This window comes from Sceloporus undulatus, chromosome 2 (genome assembly GCF_019175285.1).
Source record: "Sceloporus undulatus isolate JIND9_A2432 ecotype Alabama chromosome 2, SceUnd_v1.1, whole genome shotgun sequence".
NCBI lineage: Eukaryota > Metazoa > Chordata > Lepidosauria > Squamata > Phrynosomatidae > Sceloporus > Sceloporus undulatus.
Genome location: NC_056523.1, coordinates 50,786,392 through 50,809,237, shown reverse-complemented (window position 1 = coordinate 50,809,237; position 22,846 = coordinate 50,786,392). Strand labels below are relative to the sequence as shown.

Here is a 22,846-nt window from a genome sequence, read left to right as displayed (position 1 = left end):
CTATTTATTCACATGACATTTTTTTTATTAGATTCAGATAGCAACCATTTCCCTCCATGCTTTTTGTTATCATGTACAGTGCAACCCAGAAACTGGGTTCACCTGCTGCCCACACTCTTTTCTGATCTGCTGCAAAAGGTCCATGAAGATTTGAAGTGGGGTGGGGGGTGTTTCACTACTGGTGCTGGGATATTACTAAGATTCCTGATTTTAGAAATTGTTAAATTTTAGGATCTCACAAACTCAGAGGATTACAGCCCAGTCTTAAACAATGGAATACATATGCTTAGGATACCATATACAGCGTTGCTGGAGGTGGGCAGAGCAAGAGACAACAAAGAAGAACTGCCATATCCCATAATGAGAGTTCTGTTAGCCTTCCTGATAAGTAATAAAAAAGTAATGAGTGACAGTAGTGCTGAAGTGCTACCAAAACTCTGCATGTTTGGATGAAGAATCACATCAGTTTTGACAGGATGAACATTCTATAAGGGATAAGTATTTCACAGAAAAATCCACAGAAACAATGTTTTGAAAATAATCAGCCCTCTATTCCTCCCCAATCTATGTCTCATGTTGGGAGATGTGTTTAGCATTGGATACACACACACACAATCAATTTTATTTTTGAAGAAGTTCTCTTCAATTTTGAAGGGCTGTTGAGCCAACAAGGTACTTAGGACAGGATGTCCTGAAAGCTATACTTGTTAACAGTAATAACTCAACATGTGTAAGCGGAAAAATACAATCAATACAAATACTGAGTTTGGAACCTACTATAAAGCCTGTCTGTCATGAACCTTCCTCCACCTTACCCTACCATCCACAGCTATAGGGGGCTGGTACTCTTCCATCTGCCCCAAACCAAAAATATGAAACCAGAATTTTATTTGCTAAACACGATGGGAAAAGAATTGGAAAAGAAACATGGGAAAGTGTTTTTTTACATGATCACCATGGTGAGGATAGTGTTGGCGCAAAAATGGAAATCTGAATTTATTCCGGAAAAAAGAAATTGTCTAACAAAATTATACAATGCAATTCAAATGGATAAATTAACACAACTAATGAGAGGGAAATCAATAGATGGAATGGAAGAAAAATGGTCTTTGGTTTATAAATATTTGGAAGAAATGTGGGAATAATCAAAATTAACAAATATCCAGTCCACACAGGATGGTCATTTTGGTTCCTTGACAATTCTGCAACAAAGGGGGTGAGGGGAGGAAAAAGAAATAAAATAAAATAAAATTAGGAAATCGGTTAAGAACTGGGAAAATAGATCAAATAGATTATGATGTTGAAATAATGAAAGTAAGATAACAATCAAAATGAAGGGAGAAATAAAGTAGTAAAAAAAAATCAATATTAAAGGAAAGTAAGTGTGAAAGCAACTTGAATCTCTTCCTAAAAGTATTAATGATTAATAAGGGTTAAGGAAATTATCAAAACATAAATTAGAATACAGTAGAATAAGTAAGCTAAACAAAGGGGAAAATGGTGAAAGTAATGACAAAGCATGAAGATATGGTATTGAGAACTGTGATAAATAATAGTAAGTCAAGAACTTAAGAAACTGACAAATCGGCAAATGATGGAAAGGAAGTAAGGTATAAGTGGATAGAGGATGAAAGAAAGTGAAAGAAGGTTAGAGTAAGTGCAAGATGGTAAGAGAGAGAAAAAGGGATTTAGAGAAGATGGATAAGATAAGAAGGATAAGGGAAGAATAAGAGAAGGGAGGAAAGAGAGAAAAAATGAGTAAGATAGTGTTAGAAGGATTGAAGGAATAGATATAAAGTAGAAGGATAGTGAGTGAAAGAAAATGGTTGAAAGGCTATTAATGTTGATTGTGCTAGAAAGATAATAAACTAAGGAAAGCATTAAGTAAGATTGTATGTTTTTGTATGCTTGTAATATTGAATGTTTGTTTAAAAATTGGGGAGGGTAGAATTTATGTTTATGTTTGTCTATGTTTATGCTTTTTAATGTTTAATAATTTTTTCTTTAAAAAATATCACCCCTCCACTCCTCCCCAATCAATACAATCAATACAAATGCAATCATTACAAATGCAATCATTACAAATGCTGAGTTTGGAACCTACTATAAAACCTGTCTGTCATAAGCTTTCCATCCACCTTACCCTTCCATCCACAGCTATAGGGGGCTGGTACTCCTCCGTCTGCCACAAACCAAAAAGTGGCAAGTCCTTTTTGTTCCGGTTTGCAGGCTCTGCCATTCGTGCTTTCCTTGCTTGGTTAGAGAAACCTCGGACCATCTGTATAAAACACAAGAGAATCCTATACTCATTCCCTCTACTTGCATGGAACATTCAGAGCACTGGCCCTACATATCTCCTTCATGGTGAAGGACTACACATGCACTGGGAGTTTATTCATCTCGCTATGACAGGGGTGAGCAAGATATGCAAGCTGTATTTTTTGCAATCCTCCAGGCTTGCTCTGCCTGCCAAAAGCTTCTGCAACTGCCACAAAAAATTGTGAGGGAGCTTTCCATCAAACAAACCACCTAAAATAGCAATTCACTGCTCCTAAATATCTCCAAGAGCAGTGGTTCTCCCTCAACCTTTGCCCTCCCAAACAATCAAACAAACAAAAAATCTACTGGAATCTGGAAGTACAAACCAGAAGCCATTTAAAACTGAGATAAAGACTATTCTATTCAGGGAAGCATTCCCAGACATTACTTGATTGTTATTTGATGTTTATTTTAATCTGTTGTTTATATATATTGTTGAATGACACTGTGTTTCAATTTTGTATTATATTCTATTTTGTAGAATGTACGCCACTAGCAGGTCCATTTTATTTTATTTTATTCTATTTTATGTACAGTGCTGTGTAAACTTACAGTGCTTTATAAATAAAGTTAATAACAACAACAACAACAACAACAACAAGTTTTATTTCTGGCTGAAAATTTGCCAAAAATGAGGTGGCCTGCTATATAGGTGAAGATAAGCCTTCCCTTTCAGTAGAAGGAAAAAGCATGTCACTTTTTCTCATCACGCTGGATGTCTGCAACAGGCTACACAAGTCATTCACACATTCTTGCTCTGTAGTATCGACATCCACTTGGAAAATTAGGCTCTAAAAAGACTGCATTCTATAGAAGCCAAAGCAATGAGTGCTTTTCCCCGTGAATGGGAGGAATTCATGAACTCAGTTCCTTTCAGTCACCCAGTCACAGGTTCTCCCATCCTAGCTGACCTACTTCAGTCATAACAGGAATCCTAGTTGACTACTAGTCCTGATGACAACAACAAAGTCCCATGGTCAAAAGCTATGTGCTTTTAAACTGTAGCAGCTAGGGAACAATAGTAGGAAAGACTCAGAGACAATTACATTCCTCAACCATAGATGTTGTGATCTTACCTTATATGGCACTTCTCCAATCCTCACCACTCGAGCTTGCTTCAGCCAGGTGTCCTTGGAGTGCAGTGTATGAATACAGTCTCTGAAAAAAGCCACAGCAACCCCCCTGAGGATTTATTTATCAATATGCATAGTAATATACAGTCTGCCCTTGCCATACGCAGAGGATCCATTTTGGGCCCCCTTGCGTAAGGCAAATTTCGTGTATGCTTCAGTCCCATTGATTTGAATGGTGGCGTAAGCTTAAAGCCGTGGATGGTGAGGGCACGTATGCCGAGGGGTGGAGTGTAAAATTACTGTTAGCTTCAGATAAAATAGACCCACCGAATTAACGACATTTAGCTACATGGTTTGGGTCCAGGTTACCTACAGGAATGCCATAAAATCTGCCCTGTATCATCAGGTCAACTGGGAAATGTTTTCTCCAGCTGGTCAGGACTAGACTGGCTACCCTTAGGAATGGGCTGGAGGAGATATGATAGCTGAAATTGCTGACTGGTTTTAAAACAGCACTAAAGACATATCTCTTTCTGCAGGTCTACCAAATCAATTTTAAATTCTGATTTTTAAAAAATGGTATATTTTAATGAATGTGTTATATGAATATATTTTAATGGTTTTATACTATTGTATTTTAACTGTGCATTTTGTGTATTTTTTTTAAATTGTGGTTTGTATTTTAACATGTTGCACTCCACTTCAAGCCTTGAGGAGCAGCAGGGAAGAAATAAATATCATCATCATCACTTGTTGACTCACCATTCAAAAATTGTTTCAGTGAGTCTGCTCTAGTTAGCCAAGAGGATAGAAGGCAATGTGTTAATAACAGTATGTATCATTAAAATAATTCTTTAAAAAACATTTGTTGTTTGTCTTCAAGTTGCTTCCAACTTATGTTGACCCTACGGCGAACCTATCATGGGTTTTTCTTGGCAAATTTTCTCACAGGGGATTTTGCCTTTGCTACTGCCATCCTCTGAGGCTGAGAGAGTGTGACTTACTCAAGGTCACCCCAGTGGGTTTACATGCCAAACCAGGATTTGAACCCCTGGTCTCCAGAGTCACACAGTCCAATTCTCAAACCACTACACCATGCTGTCTCTCAACACCTAAAATTATCTGAATTTTGTTCCAAAGCAACCAGAGAAAAATAAGCAGAGTGAGCAAATCTGCAAATATCTACTTTCCCATAAATTATCCTGCTTTTTCTCATCATGAAAGGGACAAAGTCCTATGCAGGTTATAGAAATCCCACCCTCCAACCAACAGGAACCCCTCCCTGCCCCCCCAGCTCAGCATTTCACCAGGCATTACTTTCAGGGCTAATGTCACAGTCATATGGGATAGAAATAAACATACTGAATTCAGACCTATAATCAAATGCTCCCCTTTTATTGTGTATCTAGAAAAACATAAACCTTAGCTCTAACTAAAATTACACACATGAGACATTTATTATCAACACATACTAAAAGTACATACACAGATTCAGACATTTGGTCACATAAGATGCTCTGAGAACATTGCTTCTCCTCCACCAAAATGGCCACTCTAACCATCCCTCACAGAAGTGGAGGCACAAGTTAGAGCTCATTTTGGGAGTCAGGTTGAAGTGGCAGTAAAGGTACTTGAGGAACCTTGACTACCAATTACTATAGAATTAATCAATCCCAACCTCCCTGTCCCAATAAGAGGCAAAATGAGCCTCATTTCTGATGGGCACCAAAACAGTTAGCCTAAAGAATCTGCTCTATCTTGACAGTGTGACATGGTGAAGGAAACGTATGCAAAGCCCTCCAAAATTTATTGCAACATTAGGGGTTATTCCCCATCTTCAGTTAGTTTGGAAGCTTGGATCTTGATATCATGGCCAGAGGATGATAACGCATTTTCTGTAGCCAGAAGAAACATGGAGCACTCCTTATATATTTTAAGGCTTACTGAACATACTGGAGATGGGAAAAATCTAGCAACTGTACACAGAACAACAGTACCAAACAGGGCCACATTTCACAGCATACAGACCTGAGGACTGACTTACCTAGAATACACGGCTTCTCCTCGGCAATAGCCTAGGATAGCAGCTGTTTCAGGATAGATGGCTTCATATTTAAGAAGATGTCTCTTCAAAGCATAAAGTGGATGATTCTTGTATTCACCAATTGATGTTGGCAGGGGCTGATCTTGAAGTTTAACTAGAAACTGAGAATAACACCATTAGTGATAGGCTTTTGAGTTTATACAATTGGAGAAATCGGCTAAAAACAAGCTCTGGGCCATCTTGCATATGGTCATTCATTGCTCAAATGGAGGCCTGCAGGTGTGAAGGGGACACTACTGCTCTAACATCACAAGAGCAGGTTTTGAGTCAACTGAGATGACCATCTCTAACTAAACTAATAAGTCCTCAGGCACCCTTAAAGCAAGAATAGAATCAAAGAACCTAGACACTCCTAACATCAGTAGTTGGAACAATGTTAAACATCAGGAACTAGCTGGATAAATGGCTTTTTCTAGCAATCTTCTTCAAATGCTTATTCCCATTGTACAGGGATATACATTGTAAAGGGATGCCCTTGGCCTCCACTGGGATTTGGCTCTAGGACCACCACCACCCAGGATACCAAAATCCATGAATGCTCAAGTCCCATTATACACAACACACACACACACACACACACACACAGAGAGAGAGAGAGAGAGAGAGAGAGAGAGTATATGTGTGTGTGTGTGATGGCAAAACCAAGGGTTGCTTTTTGGAATCTATCTATCTATATCATAATTTCAAGACCTGGATGGTTGTCTCCATGGATATGGAGGGCCGACTGTATCAGGATACAGATACAAAACTATTTGCTTCACTAAATGAAATCCATAGATAGCTTGCCTCAACTGTTATTAGTCACATTTCTCAAATATAAGCTCTGCAGGGTATACTCAGTTAACACCAATGTGTAAGGGTCACAAGTGGTTCCTTGTTCCTTCAGCAACTGTATAAACCCTAGTGGAATAAGTAGTGCATGCAGCATCTTGGAATAATGAAGCTGCCATCATTTGCAAAAGCTCTCATGTATCCTAGATTTGACACTAGTACAAAGATGAGAACAGCTCTAATGTTATGCTTGTGGATGGATACACTGGGCCTCTCACATTCACTAGGATTAGGGAGGCAGGATCCCCATGAAAGCAGAAAAACTGGAAATAAAAAAACCACTATTTTTTTACTTAAGAAAACACTTCTTTAAGAATCTCACACTATATAAGGACACATTACAAAATGACTTTATAGTTCCAACACTGACAGTTGTAAAATGAAAAAGAAAGAAGAGAAGAGAAGATAAAAGAAAAGAAAAGAAGTAACCAAATGCTGCTATTGGACAGCCTCTCCACAGAAAAAACAGTTTAGCATAATGTGGTCTGTTTCTTTTTAAAAATAATTGTTAAATAAGATAATCAAAGGAGGTTAAAAAAAGGTGGTTTTTTTTTTTTGGGAAACATGTCTAATAACAACAATTACACTGTTGAAATTACCTAATTTCTTTAGGATCCCTGTACTCCCAAGCCAAATTTTGGGGAGATGTTTTATAGTTGGTGGATGATGGAAAATTTAAACTAGACAAACAGAATTTGAAATAAAAAGAAACCATCTAATTGACATTTTTCTTTAGCAACGTACTGACTCCTCCCTTTTTGTTTTATTTATATTGTTTTTGTCCTTTGATGTGTTTCAGTGTTATGGTCATTAATGTCAATTGTTATATGTAATACTATGTGTAAACTAAGTGGCTTCAGGCCATGCAGTGAACAACATTCAACAAATTCAGAATGCACTTCACTCACAATCTTCATCTTAGCAAACATGGGCGTGAATACATACTATTCATACAGCCCAGAAATGTGAAAGTATCTGGAGAGTTAAAAAGACTGAGTCCATCCAGCCCTAGTTTTGGCCATGGGAGAAATACCTATTAATTCTGTTTTTATTTACCTCTCTATCTTCTTTCTTCTCTCTCTCCACAAGAGGACTTCTATATGGCTCCAAGGTATCCTCCCACCATTGGGCATCCACACGACACTTTCTTGTTGAAGTCATCCATGCTGGATCGTACCTTTGTGTTATGTCTTTTACATACCCAGTGTTGTCAATGCCAACGATGTAGCTTACTGGCTTTGTGGCATATTTGAAGCACAGCAAAGGCTGGCCAACAGTGCCATGAATACAGTCCACACACACCCAGCGATCTTCCCGTTCCAGAAAAACCTCCACCCACTGGTCCATGCCTTTAAATTTAGCTGTCCCCTGCTCACCTTCATCATTCTCATCCTCATCATCGCTAGAAATTATTTTGTTCCTCTTCTTTGTTGAGTTTGAAGAACTTGGGGTAGCTGTTTTCCCCAGAGAACCATCAACTGTCTCTGAATTCTTGGGCCCTTTTAGCACTAGAGACCCAGATCTCTGCCTGTTAATACCAATTTTTGCTTTAGGGGTTCCTAGTGATGGTTTCTGCTTCCTCCTGGGAGTTTCAAAATCTTCAGAGATGCTGCTATCATCCTCTTCTTCCTCTGATGCAGAGAATTCAGAATCACTATCTTCATCAGTTCCACTTTCCTCTTTATAGGACACTTTCGAGGCCACCCTTCGTTGGCGGTCATTTTTGGGCCTTCTCAATCCTTCCTTTTCTTTCTGGTGCCCTTCACGGTTGGTAGATTCCTTTTCCTTCTCAGCACCTCTAAGCACTGAAGATTTATTCGCTGTCCTTTTGGTTCCAGAAGGTTTTGGTTTTTTGTCTTCTTCTTGGCTCCTTGGTGAAGCCTTCACTTGGTCTGCTCCTTGCTTGGCCTTATGTACCCCTGTGCGTTTTTTGGATGCAAGCTTAGGCCTTTTGCTGGTACCATCAGATTCTGCAGAAACTGCATTGGCAGTGCGCTTTTTGGAGGAAGACTTTCCCTGAAATAAAGAAAGACTAGATTTTCAAATGATTAAGAGAAGAATGAGTTACAGTTAAAAGATGGTGGCATGTAAAATCAAACTAGCAAAAAAGAACAGCTTTGTATTAAGAGATGAGGAAGCTGGGAGTGAGGTGTTAGGAGGCCATGGGAAAAGTAGAAAGGGGACAAGAGTTGAAGGGGAATTTGGAGAGGATAAAGAAGAGAGTGGAGGAAGGGTATGAAGGATGCGAGAAGTGGGGAGCATGAGGATAAAACCAGGAATTGCAGGGAGCATGTGAAAAAGGATAAAAGAGGCACGGAATATATGGAGAAGAAGGAAAGAGAAGATGAGAACTGGGAAAAGGACATAAGCAACGAAGAAAGTATTGGGATTGGAAGAGTAGAGGAGAAGGGGCAGAAACAACTCAAGAGTGAGGCCAGAAGAGGGACTGGAGGAGGTGTACAAGATATTAAATAACCAGGGCATAGATTAGATAGTAGAATGGGATGGAAGAAGGAGCAGGCAGCTGGGGAAGAGGGACAGGAAAGAGTGAAAGGGCAGAATAGACTCAATGAGCTTGGAAAAGAGGTGGTAGGAAGACCAGAGCAAGAAGGGCCCATATGAGAAAAGTGCTGGACTTTTATTGCCAAAAGCTAAATAAATAAATAAATGGGAAGGAATGGAAGAGTATCTAAGTATTAAAAATAAGAAGGAGCCACACCAGGGTTAGGGGAAGTTTTGCTAAAAAAGAGACCAGTTCCCATTATCTTATGTTTATTCTTGTGCTGGTGAGCAGCAGGAAGAGGCAGTTCTGGCTCCATGTACCCATAGGCTTGGTGTAACTTTTTTTAGTATTTAAAAGAGGGCAGACCCTGGGTTTGCTTTCTCTTTTTTCAGTTGGCTCTGGGAGAGTGAAAACAGAAGTGCATCACTTCTGTCTCCCTGTTTAGCTTCAGGCTCATTGCCTTCTGGAATCTAAGAGTAGATGCAAGGCCACAGGACAGCAGCCAAGGCAGTGCTCTCCCTCTGGAGTTCCATGTGTGAACCTCTGTGTCCATAGTGGTTTCCCCCTCCAGTCAACATCTCTTTTGGCAAAGATTAGCACCACCTGGGTCCCCCATGGCTATAAGGCATTGCAAGATTTGAGTCTTTTCCTTATAACCAAAAGGACTTGAAAACTTGCTTTTTTAAATATTAAAAAGCTACAGTATGCTAAATTCCACAATACTTGCATATGGATTAAAAAATACCTTTTAGAAAAACATGTAGATAGCTGCCTACAATCCTCTCACTACTGATTTAAGAACCACAACCTTAACATTTTTTACTTAGACTTATGTCTTACTGTATTCCATGAGGAATGTAATCACAGGTGTCCCAGTTTGGGAAAAAGATGGAATATAAATAAGGCGATGGATGGGACTGTCACCTTTATATCCAAAACCTACCTTCTCCAATGATTCTTTCAGAGGAATGGGCTGTAGAGACAATACAAGTCGACACAGCAGTTGCAATGCTCTCAAAATAAGTAAAAATATCTGCAAAAAAGACAAAAAAGTAATAGGTTTGGATACTAAATTATACAAATAATGTCCCCCTCCCCCTTTTAAAATATTCCACGCACAAGATGATTTATATAAAAACATTAAGAAAGCCTCCCTGACCCCTCACCACCCACAGATCTCCTCTACTGGTACCAAGAGTACCATATTAGATTATTTTACTGTGTAGACTGCCTTCTGCTGTATTCTGTGTTTTTGTAGTTCAGTGAGGCCTAAGAGCTCTCTGGCTGAATATTCTAAATGCCCCTCCATAAACTGGAAATTCCAGAATGCAACAGGAGGCAGCCAGAGCAGTTAAAGTGGAATAACAACACTTTAAGAGTGTAGTGCGATAATCTCCATAGTTACTCCCAAGCTAGGCAATAGCCAAGAGATTCCTCTATTGGAGTGCCTAACCCCTTGGAAGGTACATGTCTTGCTGAATAAAAAAAGGGAGGTGTTCTCAAGGTGCCATTTAAAAAATATGAATTTTCAAATGCACCAGTATGCAAGAACTGTGACATGCACCTCTACAATGAACAAAATTATATATCCATTTGATACATTTCATAGAGGTTTCATAAAATGAGAAATGTTCTTGGTACAACACAACAAATATATATATATACTGAACCATTTCATCTTTTGTAAAAACCATGACCAAGATCCTGCAGCAAGAGAGGTAGCTCCATCACTGTAGCAACAACTCCCAATGCAATCCCCACAAACCCACCTTAGAAGCCAGGTAGTACACAAATATAGGGATTTCCCAAGGGCTGGGGGGGGGGGACTGCGAGTGAAAAAGTATCCAGCTTTCTTCTAGCAGCAACATACTTCACAGGAGCATCCATAGAGGTGGGGTTCTTTCGCAACTACCTGTCACAAAGCATCTCACTGCCAAGAGAGGACTGGACACTTCTCTTGCCACCCTGCACTTCAGCACCTTGGAAATACCAATATTGGTGATGCCTGACTTCTAAAGTTGGTTTGAGGAGATTACTTAGATTGTTGTAATGGTAAACAATCATAAATATGAATTCCAAAATTTACAATGTATGATTCATGATATTATAAATACTGAACAGGATGCCAACCTTTATGTTTACAATATTCTTTGAATTTTTGCGCTAAATTAGTGACTACTGAAGTGTCACTTCTGTTTGAATCTTTGAATCCTTTCTCTCCTTTGCATTTTCCACCTTGTAGCTGGTACAACAATGATCTTGCATATAACAAAAAAGCCTTGTGTCACTTACATGTCCCAATTCTTCTTCATCTCGTACAGCATAGATAGCAAAACGCCTCTCAAGGGTAGCTTGCCAGCTTTCTTCATTATCCGAGAGCTCACCATTAACAGTGAAGGTTGCAATAAACCTTGAAGAACAAAACTGTATTTAATTTTTATGTTTACAAGTTCACATCTTGATAGAGAGTTCACTCATTTTTACCTCATTATTATTATTTTTAAAATGTCTTGAGAATCTACAGCTGCAAAAGCTAATTTTTCTTTATGTGCCACAAATAAAAATACAGTGCCAGTTTTTTTTGTTTTGTTTTGTTTTGAACAGAGAAGAAAAATCCTTACCATTTCACGAGGTTTGAGAGGTATAGGCGGTCTACGCGACCTTCAGGCACCTTGGTGAAGTGAGTGGGGATGATAGAAAGGCCAATAGCTTGCAGATCTGTCTGAGAGCAGATCTTGTTTCTATGGAAACCATTTGCCAACAAGCATAGCAAGTGAACCTGTTTGGGAAAAAGAAACAGGTTCCAAGGGAGAAAGCAGCAATAGTAACAGCTTACAATGCACACTTCAATTTTGTTTTTACACCTCAAAAGGTCAGACTCTGGCCAAATTCATCCAATCTGCCACAAGGAGACATAAGCAGTAAGAAATGCTCTGCCCAAATGAGCAGCCTTCAGATCTGACAGATTACTTCTTCTGAGATGTGCTGTGAACAAGACTGGATCTATGCTACACCTTATAGCAGTCCGATACCATTTTAACTGTTATGGCTTCATCGTACAAAATCCTGAGATTGATAATTTGGCAAGCATCTTAAAATTCTCTGATACCAGAAGATAATTTTAAGTTCATCATCACACTACCAATCCTAGGATTCCATAGGACAGAGTCATAGCAGTTAAAGTGGTATTAAACAGCTATAACTCCGTAGCATAGATACACCTTGAGAGATTGAAAAGCAGGCTGTTTTACTTTATTTGGAACATATTAAAAACCATATTAAGAACCTGACTAATATATCAAAGACACAAATAAACAAATGAGGTGCTTAGTGAAGTATGAACTTTGCCTGGTAAATTTATTGTTGAAATGTGTTCTTTGTTGGGATTTTAAACTCTGGTTTTAAAACATATGTTTCTAGTTTGTGTGACACCTTGAGTGAAGGAAAAGCTGTTTGTAATGTTTACAGGTAAATAAATAAGATCAAGTTTAGCCCAACAAAATGAGCGCTACACCAACATTTCATAAAAACTATATGCCAAGGAAGGGTCTTCTGAGTGACATCAGAAATAAAAATCTAACTCGTCTTTCTTCACGATGATTCAGAATGTGTGTAGTCCCAGTAAAAACATACTGAACTACTGTTTGGAAATAATGACATGCTTACACTTCCATGAAATTTCTCTAATGGAAAGAAATGTTTGGAACAAACTATTTGGGAAGTAGCAGCCTCTCTTTTGCTGGTATTTAAGAGGCTGAATAGCCATCTCTCAGAGATGCTTTCATTATATTCTACCTTGAAAATCGTGAGCTGAGAAGAGGTTTGGACCTGATGATCTCCCAGCTAATGGGACATATGCAAATACCACATTCTTATTCATTCCCACTGAGGCATCTTACCTTGTGAGTATCTTCACGAACTTCCTTGTTGAAGCGTTTCATCATTCTACGCAGGTAGGTTTCAAATTCGGTCTGCCTTTTCTCTCTGAAAGATTTCATCCAAAACAAACCAATGTTGAGTGCTATTCAGGTACTACTTTATTTGACTGAACAAATAAACTGAAGCGAGAAAAGAGATTCATACATTACTGTTTATTAGAGTTTATATAACTGTTTGTGTAATTTTAAAAAAAGTTTTAAAATATTTCAGTTCTGCCAATCTGTCCAATCTAAGCAGCTAACAAAAACCAGAGTTTATTATAATAAAGAGCAAGATAAGGAACAATAAGTTTAAAAACAAAAACAAAAAAGAAATAAAGACCTGGATTTAGCAGCCAAAGACAACAGAAACACAGATCATCCAGTTGCACCAGGACAGAATTGTGGCTGGACACAATGGAATGGATTATAAAGATAGCCATAACTTTAATGCTTATATGGGGTCATAAATCAATCATAATGCCATCATAAATCAATAATATGCTCTTATAAATCAATCACTACTAAGATAAGCTGCTCAGTTGCAACACAATTAACTGCAGTTTCAGGAGAATGAAAAACTAACTGCCACAAGAGGGGGCCAGCTCCTCTTGGCATCCCCTCTGCCCCACTCCCCTCCCCTGAATGTAGCTCCCAATGTGAAGGGCAAGAGACTCTAGGTAAATATCACACCTATTCAGAGAAAGGTGCACTCCATCACCCCTGTATAAATAAGCAGATTCCCAATGGATCTCCTGATAAGAAACTGCTGTGCCGCTCACCCAATCCAAATTCTGGGAATGTCTCTATTGAGATCACAACAAGCCATGTTGATAACTGTTTTGTTTCTGGCCACTTGCCAACCCTCCTTGGCAATAATTTAGTCCACAATATGTAGGTCAGCTATGATCCTCCCCACCAATTGGAAACTGTGATCTTGATGAGATTGTTCTCCCCCATTATGTTTAGAGATTTAACTGGTGTGTGTTATAAAGTGAATCGTTATATATTTGTTTTATGTTCAACTTTTTGTTTGTATATTCTTATTTTCTTTTGCTTAATGTTCATTTTTATATATTTATTTTTTGTTATATTGTTTGTGATTTTGTTTTATGTGTAATAAATAAAATATTTAAAAAAGAGAGATTGTTCTCCCCCAAATGAATCAGAAGGATGTCAAGATGTGGGTGTGCCATAGACAAGTCAATCATACGAGGCAGTAGTGCCCCCTCAAAGCATTCATCAGCACCCCTACCAGTGTACTTTAGCTCCTATGAAAGACTGATGACCCATCCTCTGCCCAAGTATACATCATGATGTCCAGCTCAGAAGATGGGGCTGATTATTTTCTGAAAATAATCAATACTTTCAATCTTCATTTGTTAAATCCATATCATGCAGCAAATCCAAAGGCACAGACAACCACGAAGATCTCTGAACACTGAACCTGCAGGGCTCAACTTACCTTCTCTCTCTTTTCTTTGCCTGTTCTGGAGTCTCAATCTCTATTTCAACACTTTCTTTGGGAAGCACTGGTGCAGCAATCTTGTTCAGAAGCTCTATCTCAGGCTCACGAAGTTCTGGAAACAAAAAGGCTTATCTAGATAGTGTAGCTGGTGTGTCCAGTAAGTTACTGAGCATTTCACTTTTAACTCAGGGCTACTTCCAATGTCGGGTCCTTAAGACTGGAGTATGGCTTTGGCTCAGCTTCCAGACTCTTAGGACGCATGCGTCATTTAAACAGGATACCTCCAAAGTGACCCAAAGCAGCTTTATTTTGGCAGTCTGTATGGGGCCCTCATTAGCCGATTTTTAATTTAGCATACAAGAAACACCAGCTATGCTGGTTCAATAAACATGGTATCCATCCATTAGGCATTTCAAGTGAAAATTCCAAGGAATGCATTAATCACTATTAAAGAATCCCAGAATTTCTATGTACATGTTTCTTATTTAAAGGGGTCTTCTGTAGTTTTCACCATGAGCTAGTCATAATGCTAAACCATAGTTTAGCAATATAAAAAAGAGGCTAGCTTCTCCTGAAGCTAATATACTCCATCTACTCCCACTCTTTTGGCTGATGCCAAGGAAAAGTTTGGAAGCTTATTTTTTAAGCTTCCAAATTTACTATAGCTCACTGTACCATCTGAACACAGAAATATTGTGGTTGATCTATGTGGAAAAAATGCCATCTTAATGATGCATTTTACAAAGCTGACTTGTTTTTATTAGTCATAATTAAGACTGACTACAGTTTAGGATACAAACAATATAAACTGGAAATGGGAGTGTCTAATCTCCTCAATTACTGTAAATTAGTTTTGAGAACAGGGGAGATCTATAGAACATAGACCCAGTACAGACTAGGAGCGGGTTCTTTTTAGGGCTCCCGGAGGCCATGGCATTAGTCTGCTGCGGCCTCCATCCAGGGGAGAAAGGGGCGGTGTCTCACTGCATCTTTCTCCCAATCTGTACAACCCCATACAACGGAAAAATTACACAATTCTGTAAAACTTATTTAAGAATGCAATCTGACATATAAAGAGGAATAAAACTTTCTGAACTCAATTAAGTTAAATTGCACTGAGGTGGTAAACTAAAAGAATACAAAATTTAGATAAGCTATTATAAAATCTGGCTTTCTAAAGAAAATTTTAGCAAGAGAATAACCCCAAAGACCACAAGTTCACACAATTAATAAAGTTGAATAATAATTTATATAGAAAATGAAAAATGCATTACCTTCCACATCTTCCCATTCATCCTCACTTTCATCTTCCTCCTCTTCTTCTCTCTTTTTGATGGTGAATTCTTTTTTTATATCTTTCTTTTCAGGAGTACTCTGCAAGACACTATAACAAATTCAAGAATAGATAAACATGCATGTGCTATGACCTTTACTTTTGCTTAGTCCCACGCCTCTCCTCTGGCATGTCCATGTTTTCCTGTTTATATCTTTCAAATATACTACATGTCACTTTTGAACTCCCCATAGCCACACCAGAGGACAAGATGAGAATGCCCAATGCTGCTGCCACATTGCAAAATTAATGCAGTTTAGCACAACTTTAACTGTCATGGATCCATCCTATGGAAACCTGGGATTTGTAGTTTGTTGTGGCACCAGAGCTCTCTGACAGAGAAGGCTAAATTTATCACAAAACTACAAAGTACAAAATTCCATAGCACTGAGCCATAACAGTTAAACAGTGTAAAACTGCATTAATTCTTCAGTGTTGATGCAGCTACATTCTCCCATACATTCATTCATATCACATTGAACTGGCATAGCATCTGGCAAGATATGTGGTGAGAGCCAGCATGGTGTAGAAAGCCACTGGATGACTTTGGGTGAGTCACACACTCTCAGATCCACAAAACCCCATTATAGGGTCCTTATGAGTCAGAAGATATGTGGTAGTTGTGTGTGTTGTCTGCATGACTGCACTTGTGCATCTGTCTTCAGATTCATTCAGCACAAGAAGATTAAATGCAAGATCTAGCTTTTGCTGCGTTGGGAGGTTTTAGGTGTTTGTTTTTTGGAAAATCAGATGCCAGTTTCATTGAAGTCAGTGCTCTATGTAGGAAGACCATGGCCTCTGAAGAGCACCATCAGTCTCCCAAGGGTCTCCAGTTGGTGAAGGCTGCTATTTTGGAGTGCTTTTCATTCGAAAACTGTACCAAAAACCACCCTAGGCATGCCACAACAAAATACCCCCAGAACCCCCAGCTACCAACCCATATAGCTCTTTGGGTGTACATCAGCTGAAATGGTGTCTGGAAGTGATATAATGTCATTTTCTGTTGCCATTTTAGTCAGGATATGGCTAAAGCAAGAAACAATAGAGTACTGTTGGGGGCACTGTGTGGCAAAAGGGAACTGGCCTTTGACCCAAATATAGTTGCTCACTCCTGATTTACAAGTAATGAGTTGGTGCATGCTATCCTAATCATTCCCACTTGGATTCTCTTACTAGCAACAGCAGTTAAGCTATGATAGAAGTCACAAATAAATACAAGTTTCAAGATTCCTAGTTTATCTTTTTCCTAACAAGTCAGAACATGAACCTGGAATTTGCTCATGGCTTATGATTCCTGGCATGTTTGGAACTGAAAAGGTAGGAATCTCAAATCAGATACAGCACTAAGCTTTGGCTTTCTGTAACTTCATTATTAGTTTTAGCTATCCCATTGATAGAAAGAATCAAATGGAACAACAGGACAACAAATGCTACAACACTGCTGGTTAACAAATAAGTCACAACAACTCTGATGTTTTTTGTTATGAGCAAACCATTCACTCACCAAGATTTATCTGCCTTCTTACATGATCTTTGGCTTTCTATAGTTCCATTTTCCTCTTTCACATTGAGCTTTTTTCCTTTCTGCCTTGAATTTCTGCAGGATGGGGAAGAAACATTTTCTTCATTTTTGCTTTCTTTCTTTTTTCTGGAGGAAGCCTTGGGCAAACTTTTTGTCTTCTTGGGTTTTTCTGCTTCAAAATCATCTATATCAAATTGGGGAGAAAAGAACAGAAGCCACACATTTAGGGGAAGTATGATGATCTCTCTGTAGCACCTTTGAATTACCATTATTCTAATGCACAAAGAACTTCAATTTACCACTGAACACTGTAGAAAGGAAGGTTACTAAGAAATTAAGTTGAACATCCTGTAATCAGCTCAAGACAGGGTAACAAACATTTATTTTTTATTGACGGCAATCTTCTGAGAGACAAAATGGTGTATTGGTTTGAGTGTTGGACTAGGACTTCAGGAAACCAGGGCTCAAATAGTCAGTTATGGAAACCTATAGGGTGGCCTTAGTCAAGTCACATTCTCTCAGCCTTGAAAGAAAGCAATGGCAAACCTCCTCTGAATAGATCTTGCCAAGAAAACTCCATGATACATTCACCTTAGAATTGCCATAAAACAAGAACCTGAAAGCACAAAATAACAACAAAATAATTTTCTGGTCTCCCAACTGAAATGTGTATGTCACAGTTGTTGTTGTGTGTCTTCAAGTAATTCTGGACTTATGGTGACCCTAAGGCCTTATAGTGACCTTATGGGTCACCAGACCTTATAGTGACATGGGGTTTTCTTGGCAAGACTTGCTCAGAGGAGGCTGCCTTTGACTTCCTCCAAGGCTGAGAGAATGCGACTTGCCTAAGCCGCTTCAGTGGGTTTCCATGGCTAGTGGGGATTTCAAGCCTGTTCTCTAGAGGCCTAGTCCAATGCCATCATGCCTGCAATGCTTTGAAGAAATATTCAAACCTCTCTGCACCCATTTCACTCTTCCACATTTTACTGTGTTACAACCTGGAATTAATCACGGATTTTATCAATATGTTATCTCTAGGAATATCTAGGTTCTCCAGCACAACTCTATGGTCAACTTTAACCAAAGGTCACACTGAAAGACCCAGAGATTCCTAGAGAGAACACTCCACTAGGCATTTGTAGCTCCTTCAGTGGACTTCTATGGTCAATGTCTTGCAGATATTGACCACAGAGTTGCACTGGAGGACCTAGAAATTCCGAGAGGTGTTCTCTCAGGTAAAAACCGTAGTGTTTTCATTATTTGTGTTTTTCCCACATTCACAGGGGTCCTGTGCCTCAAATCCCAGCATATGTTGAGAGACGAGTGTAATTGGCATTGTTATCACTTAAGCCACCCCAAACATTTGATGTATACCCACAAGGGCCAAGGAGAAAAATATTTTGCTCCTTCACAGCACAGAATATCTTGTACATATCATGTAATACCAATATCTATTAAATCCATTCCAGTTCTAGGTTGTTATGCAATAAAATGTGAGAAAGTTAGAACATGTGTGAATATTACTGCAGGCACTACTAAAATAATTCTAATATTTGACTACTACTGAATATTGAAATAATTCTAAGCATCCCTGTGAATTAATTAATATTAATTCTAATTCTAAGAACCAGAGATGATGAGAGCTGCTGAAACTTGGAAACTAAAAGTCATTGTGTATCTTGATTTCTAGTTTATTTTTAAGCGAGACTAATGAAAACAAGAAAGCTGGCGCGGCATAGTGGTTTAAGTGTTGGACTACTCCTGGACTCTGGATACACAGTTTGATTCCTCACTCAGCCATGAGACTCAATGGGTGACCTTGGGCAAGTCACATGCTCTCAGCCTCAAGGGAAGGCAATGGTATACCTTCTTTGAACAAATATTGCCAAGAAAACCCCACAACAGGGTTGCCTTAGGTTGGGTCACCATAAGCTGGAAATGACTTGTAGGCACACAACAAAATGAGAACATGAATCATAACCTTCTCCTGGTCAGAAAAAAATATAATGTTTTGTCAATTTATACATTTAGTCACAAGCAACCAAGTGATAGGAAACTAAGTATCCTATGCATATGTGTAAAGGCTAATGGCACAATGAAGAAGACGAAACACGTGTCATTGCAGCAACCCTGTTTATTTTTGTGTCTGCTTCCTCCATTGTTCCCCATGATGATTTGAGACTGTAAGCTCCTCAGGCGGAAACCAGCTTTCTTATGCTCTGAGCAGTACAGGATACACCAAGCCATGTTAATGTTCTCCTGTGCCTCCAAATTGACTCCAGCTTCTGACAATCCTATCCTAGAGTTTTGCCTCAATTATACTATTATTCTAACTAAAACAGTGGGCAATAAGCCCACAAGGAACACCTTTCAAAATAATGGCGTTTAGAAGGTAAAAAATCTGAAAACAAATACTCTCTGAAATGTTTCATTAGTGTAGCAGAAACTACTGCAGGTCATCTTTTATCTTTTCTCCTCTTGATCAAGTTTTTTTTAAAAAATGCTTTTCTTTCTCTTAAATAATAGATATTCAATGATCCCGAACTTTTGCTCATTCTAAAGAAAAACGGCCTTGTTTATGCAACAAGCGTTGCTTATGTAAATGCAGGAAGCTGAGAGAGAGACTTTTGCTGATCATATGTCTCTTGTATAAAGCAGCAGAGTAAAGCAGCAGAGCATGGGCTGTTGAATTCATAAATAATTTAAACAATTTCACTGGGCCTTTCAGAAAGCCAGCTACTGTACACCAAAGGAGGACAACATTTTATCCTGGAAGATTAATTAATGTTCTTTCAATGTGGAGTAAAGATTACTTAACGTGGAGGGGGAGCATCTCTGTGCCTACTTTTCAGAGATGTAACCGTGTTAGTCTGGAACTGAATCAATATACAAAGAGATCTTGTAGCACCTTTGAGACTAACTGTGCAAAAAAAAAAAAAAGTTGTAGCAAAGTTACAAAATTCTTTTAGTCTCAAAAGTGCTACAAGATCCCTTTCCATACTGTGCTTATAAGTTATATAACGGAATTTTGGCTTGGGAGGTTTAAAAGCTGTTGATCGTTATACATTCCCAGACAAAGAAGGGAAAGAGAAGTTAAGTGGCTAAGAAAAGTGCCATAAAATGTTATTATGGCTGACAGAGGTGAAAGAAATGAAGGCTGGTCTCCTCTTTCTCCTACCTGGAGTTCTTCCTGAGATTAAAGGGCAAAACAAGACCAGCTCACTTGTTCCCTTGGTGTGTCTGTCTGTGTGTGTTGTGTGCCTTCAAGTCATTTCCAATTTATGGCAAACCTAAGCATACCCTATCACCAAGTTTTCTTGGCAAGTTTCTTCAGAGGGGGTGTGCCATTGCCATCCTGAGGCTGAGAGAGTGTGATTTGCCTAAAGCCACAAAGTGGGTTTACATGGCCAACCCAGGATCCAAACCCTGGTCTCCAGAGCTCATACCATTACACCACACTAGAGCTCTTGGGCCAGTGGTAAATTCAGACTTTCAAGACAAAACACTATAACCTCCAGAATAATTCAAGGAATATGCTGTAACTGTATATATTGTTTTATGAAGTATGGAAAAAAATGTGACTGTTCAATAATCAAATCTATTTAAAGAAACTTCCAAAAATAAGCAGTTGGTGTTGTCACAAAAACAACAACGCAGCACACAATATCGTATTAAAATTCAAAGATATGGCTGTGTTAGTCTGGAAAATTGGTATTGGTATTTTGTAGCACCTTTGAGACTAAATGGAAGAAAGAGATTGCAGCAGGACCATTAGTAAACTTGAGCCTACTTCAAGCCTACCAAAGCTCATGCTACCAACCTCTTCCTTTCACATAGGTCCAAAACACGCTACAGAAATAATCCAGTTTGAGATCGCTTTTACTGCCCTTGCTCAATGCTAAGGAATCCTGGGAACTGTAGTTTTGTGAGCCATTTAACCTTTTCTGTCAGAGCGCTCTGGGGCCACAATAAACGACAGTTCCCAGGATTCCTTAGCACTGAGCCAGGGCAGTGAAAGTGGTCTCAAACTGGATTATTGCTGCAGTGTGTTTTGGATCTCTGTCTCAAAGGTGCTGCAAGATCCCTTTGCATACAATACTGTATGTAATTCAGGTTTTAGCCATCCAGCAGTTTTGGACTCCCAACAAACAGAAACCACTGTCCAACCACTGTTAAAGTCCAAAACATCTGGAGGGCCAGAGGTTGAGAATTCCCTGCCTCAGGGTGACCAAACGTCAGAACTGCAAAGGAGGACAAGGCACAGCAAATGGAGGACAAGGCACAGAAAAAATTGAGGACACAACAAAAGAAAAGCTCAAAACACTCTTAGAAATATAAATGCATGCTTCTTAGCCATGCTCTGATTGAAGGACACTTTGGAATTCCTCCTGGACAGAAAATAAAAGCTGAAAAGCACTTACATAAATACAAATCTATGCTTCTTAGCCATGCTGAAAATGGAGGACACTTGAGAATTCCTCCTGGACAGAAAATAGATGGTGAAAAGCCCTTACATAAATATAAATCTATGCTTCTTGGCTATGCCCAAAATGGATTACACTTTGGAATTGCTCCTGGACAGAAAACAAAAGCTAAAAAAGCCCTTACATAAATACAAATGTATGCTTCTTGGCCATGGTAAAAATGGAGGACACTTGGGAAAATCCCTCCTGGACAAAAAGGTGGAAATGTAGGGCAAGTCCTGGAAAAGGAGGAGGGCCACCCTCTCTGGCCTCCAGAGTGGCTTTCCATCCCTGGTTATGCAAGGTTATGCATCCCATTTTGAGACTCACCCTTGGACTGCTGCTGAGTTTGGGGTCCTAAGGAGGAGGAAGAGGAGGAGGGCAGGGCTCCTTCCCTGCGGAGTTTCTTGCTGGCCCTCTGCTGCAGCTGGAGGCAGGCGCCCTTGCGCTTGGGGACCATTGCTTCCCTCACCAGAGAGGAAGACCCTGCAGGAGAGAAAGGCACAGTACACCTTTGGCTGGTTGTGTTGGGTGTGGGTGTCTCCTTCCTCCTTCCATTTTCTGACGTCACTTCCGCCCCAAGGATGCCAGCAGGAGAAACCAAAAAGGATGCCTTTCTTTTCCTTTTGTCCTTAAACTGTTGCATGTTTCCATTCATATGTTTCAGTTGAAGTTCTTTCTCTTTGCTGATCTGTGGTTCTTCCCTGCCTTGGTCCATGGGAGAGGCAATTAAGAAACATCATATAAGATAATATGATAAAATATCATATCATATAAAATATATAAAATATTATCTTTAATTATTTAATAATATTATGGCAGCATATAGCATATTATATATAATATATTAATTTTATATAATGTAAATTCTATTATATAATATAGTACATTAATAAAATATAGTATATATATATATATATATATATTCAAATTTTAAAGTTTATTAAAGATAAAGACAAATGACAACTATACCAAGGCAAACAAAAACAAACTACAGACAACGACTCACAAACATACAAACAGTAAAGCAACAAATGAGATATAAGGTCCTGGATTTCCTACTGATCTTACACATTATTTAACCTTCTGGTCCGCTGGTATTTAAAAACAAAATGAATAAAACTTAAGATATATAGCATTTCATAACAGCCGTATCTGATGTTTTCTAGGAAAAGGCAAAAAAGAAAGAAAAAACGATAAAAGGTACAATCTGAAATAAATAATACTCATGAAAGGTTACATTCAAAAAATTAATCTGAATAATAATAATAATAATAATAATAATAATGTTTATTTATATACCGCTTTTCCAA

At 38.8% G+C, this 22,846-nt stretch overlaps 1 protein-coding gene across 2 annotated transcripts in view; it reads right to left on the bottom strand.

Annotated features, from left to right (window-relative positions):
• The window catches only part of XPC (XPC complex subunit, DNA damage recognition and repair factor), a 28,491-nt gene extending 6,278 nt beyond the window's left edge, over window positions 1-22,213 (bottom strand). The window contains exons 1-12 of one of the 2 annotated variants that reach the window (XM_042449240.1): window positions 21,864-22,213; window positions 17,053-17,254; window positions 15,490-15,599; window positions 14,213-14,327; window positions 12,730-12,814; window positions 11,452-11,609; window positions 11,123-11,240; window positions 9,774-9,863; window positions 7,384-8,355; window positions 5,437-5,597; window positions 3,396-3,477; window positions 2,144-2,278 (exon numbers count right to left, since the gene is read on the bottom strand). In XM_042449240.1, coding sequence (XP_042305174.1) covers window positions 2,144-2,278; window positions 3,396-3,477; window positions 5,437-5,597; window positions 7,384-8,355; window positions 9,774-9,863; window positions 11,123-11,240; window positions 11,452-11,609; window positions 12,730-12,814; window positions 14,213-14,327; window positions 15,490-15,599; window positions 17,053-17,254; window positions 21,864-22,191 — 2,556 coding nt within the window. In that variant the 5' untranslated portion in view covers window positions 22,192-22,213. The remainder of the gene's footprint in view (window positions 1-2,143; window positions 2,279-3,395; window positions 3,478-5,436; window positions 5,598-7,383; window positions 8,356-9,773; window positions 9,864-11,122; window positions 11,241-11,451; window positions 11,610-12,729; window positions 12,815-14,212; window positions 14,328-15,489; window positions 15,600-17,052; window positions 17,255-21,863) is intronic. The other variant, XM_042449241.1, reaches the window with a different exon arrangement.
• Window positions 22,214-22,846: the final 633 nt, after the last annotated feature.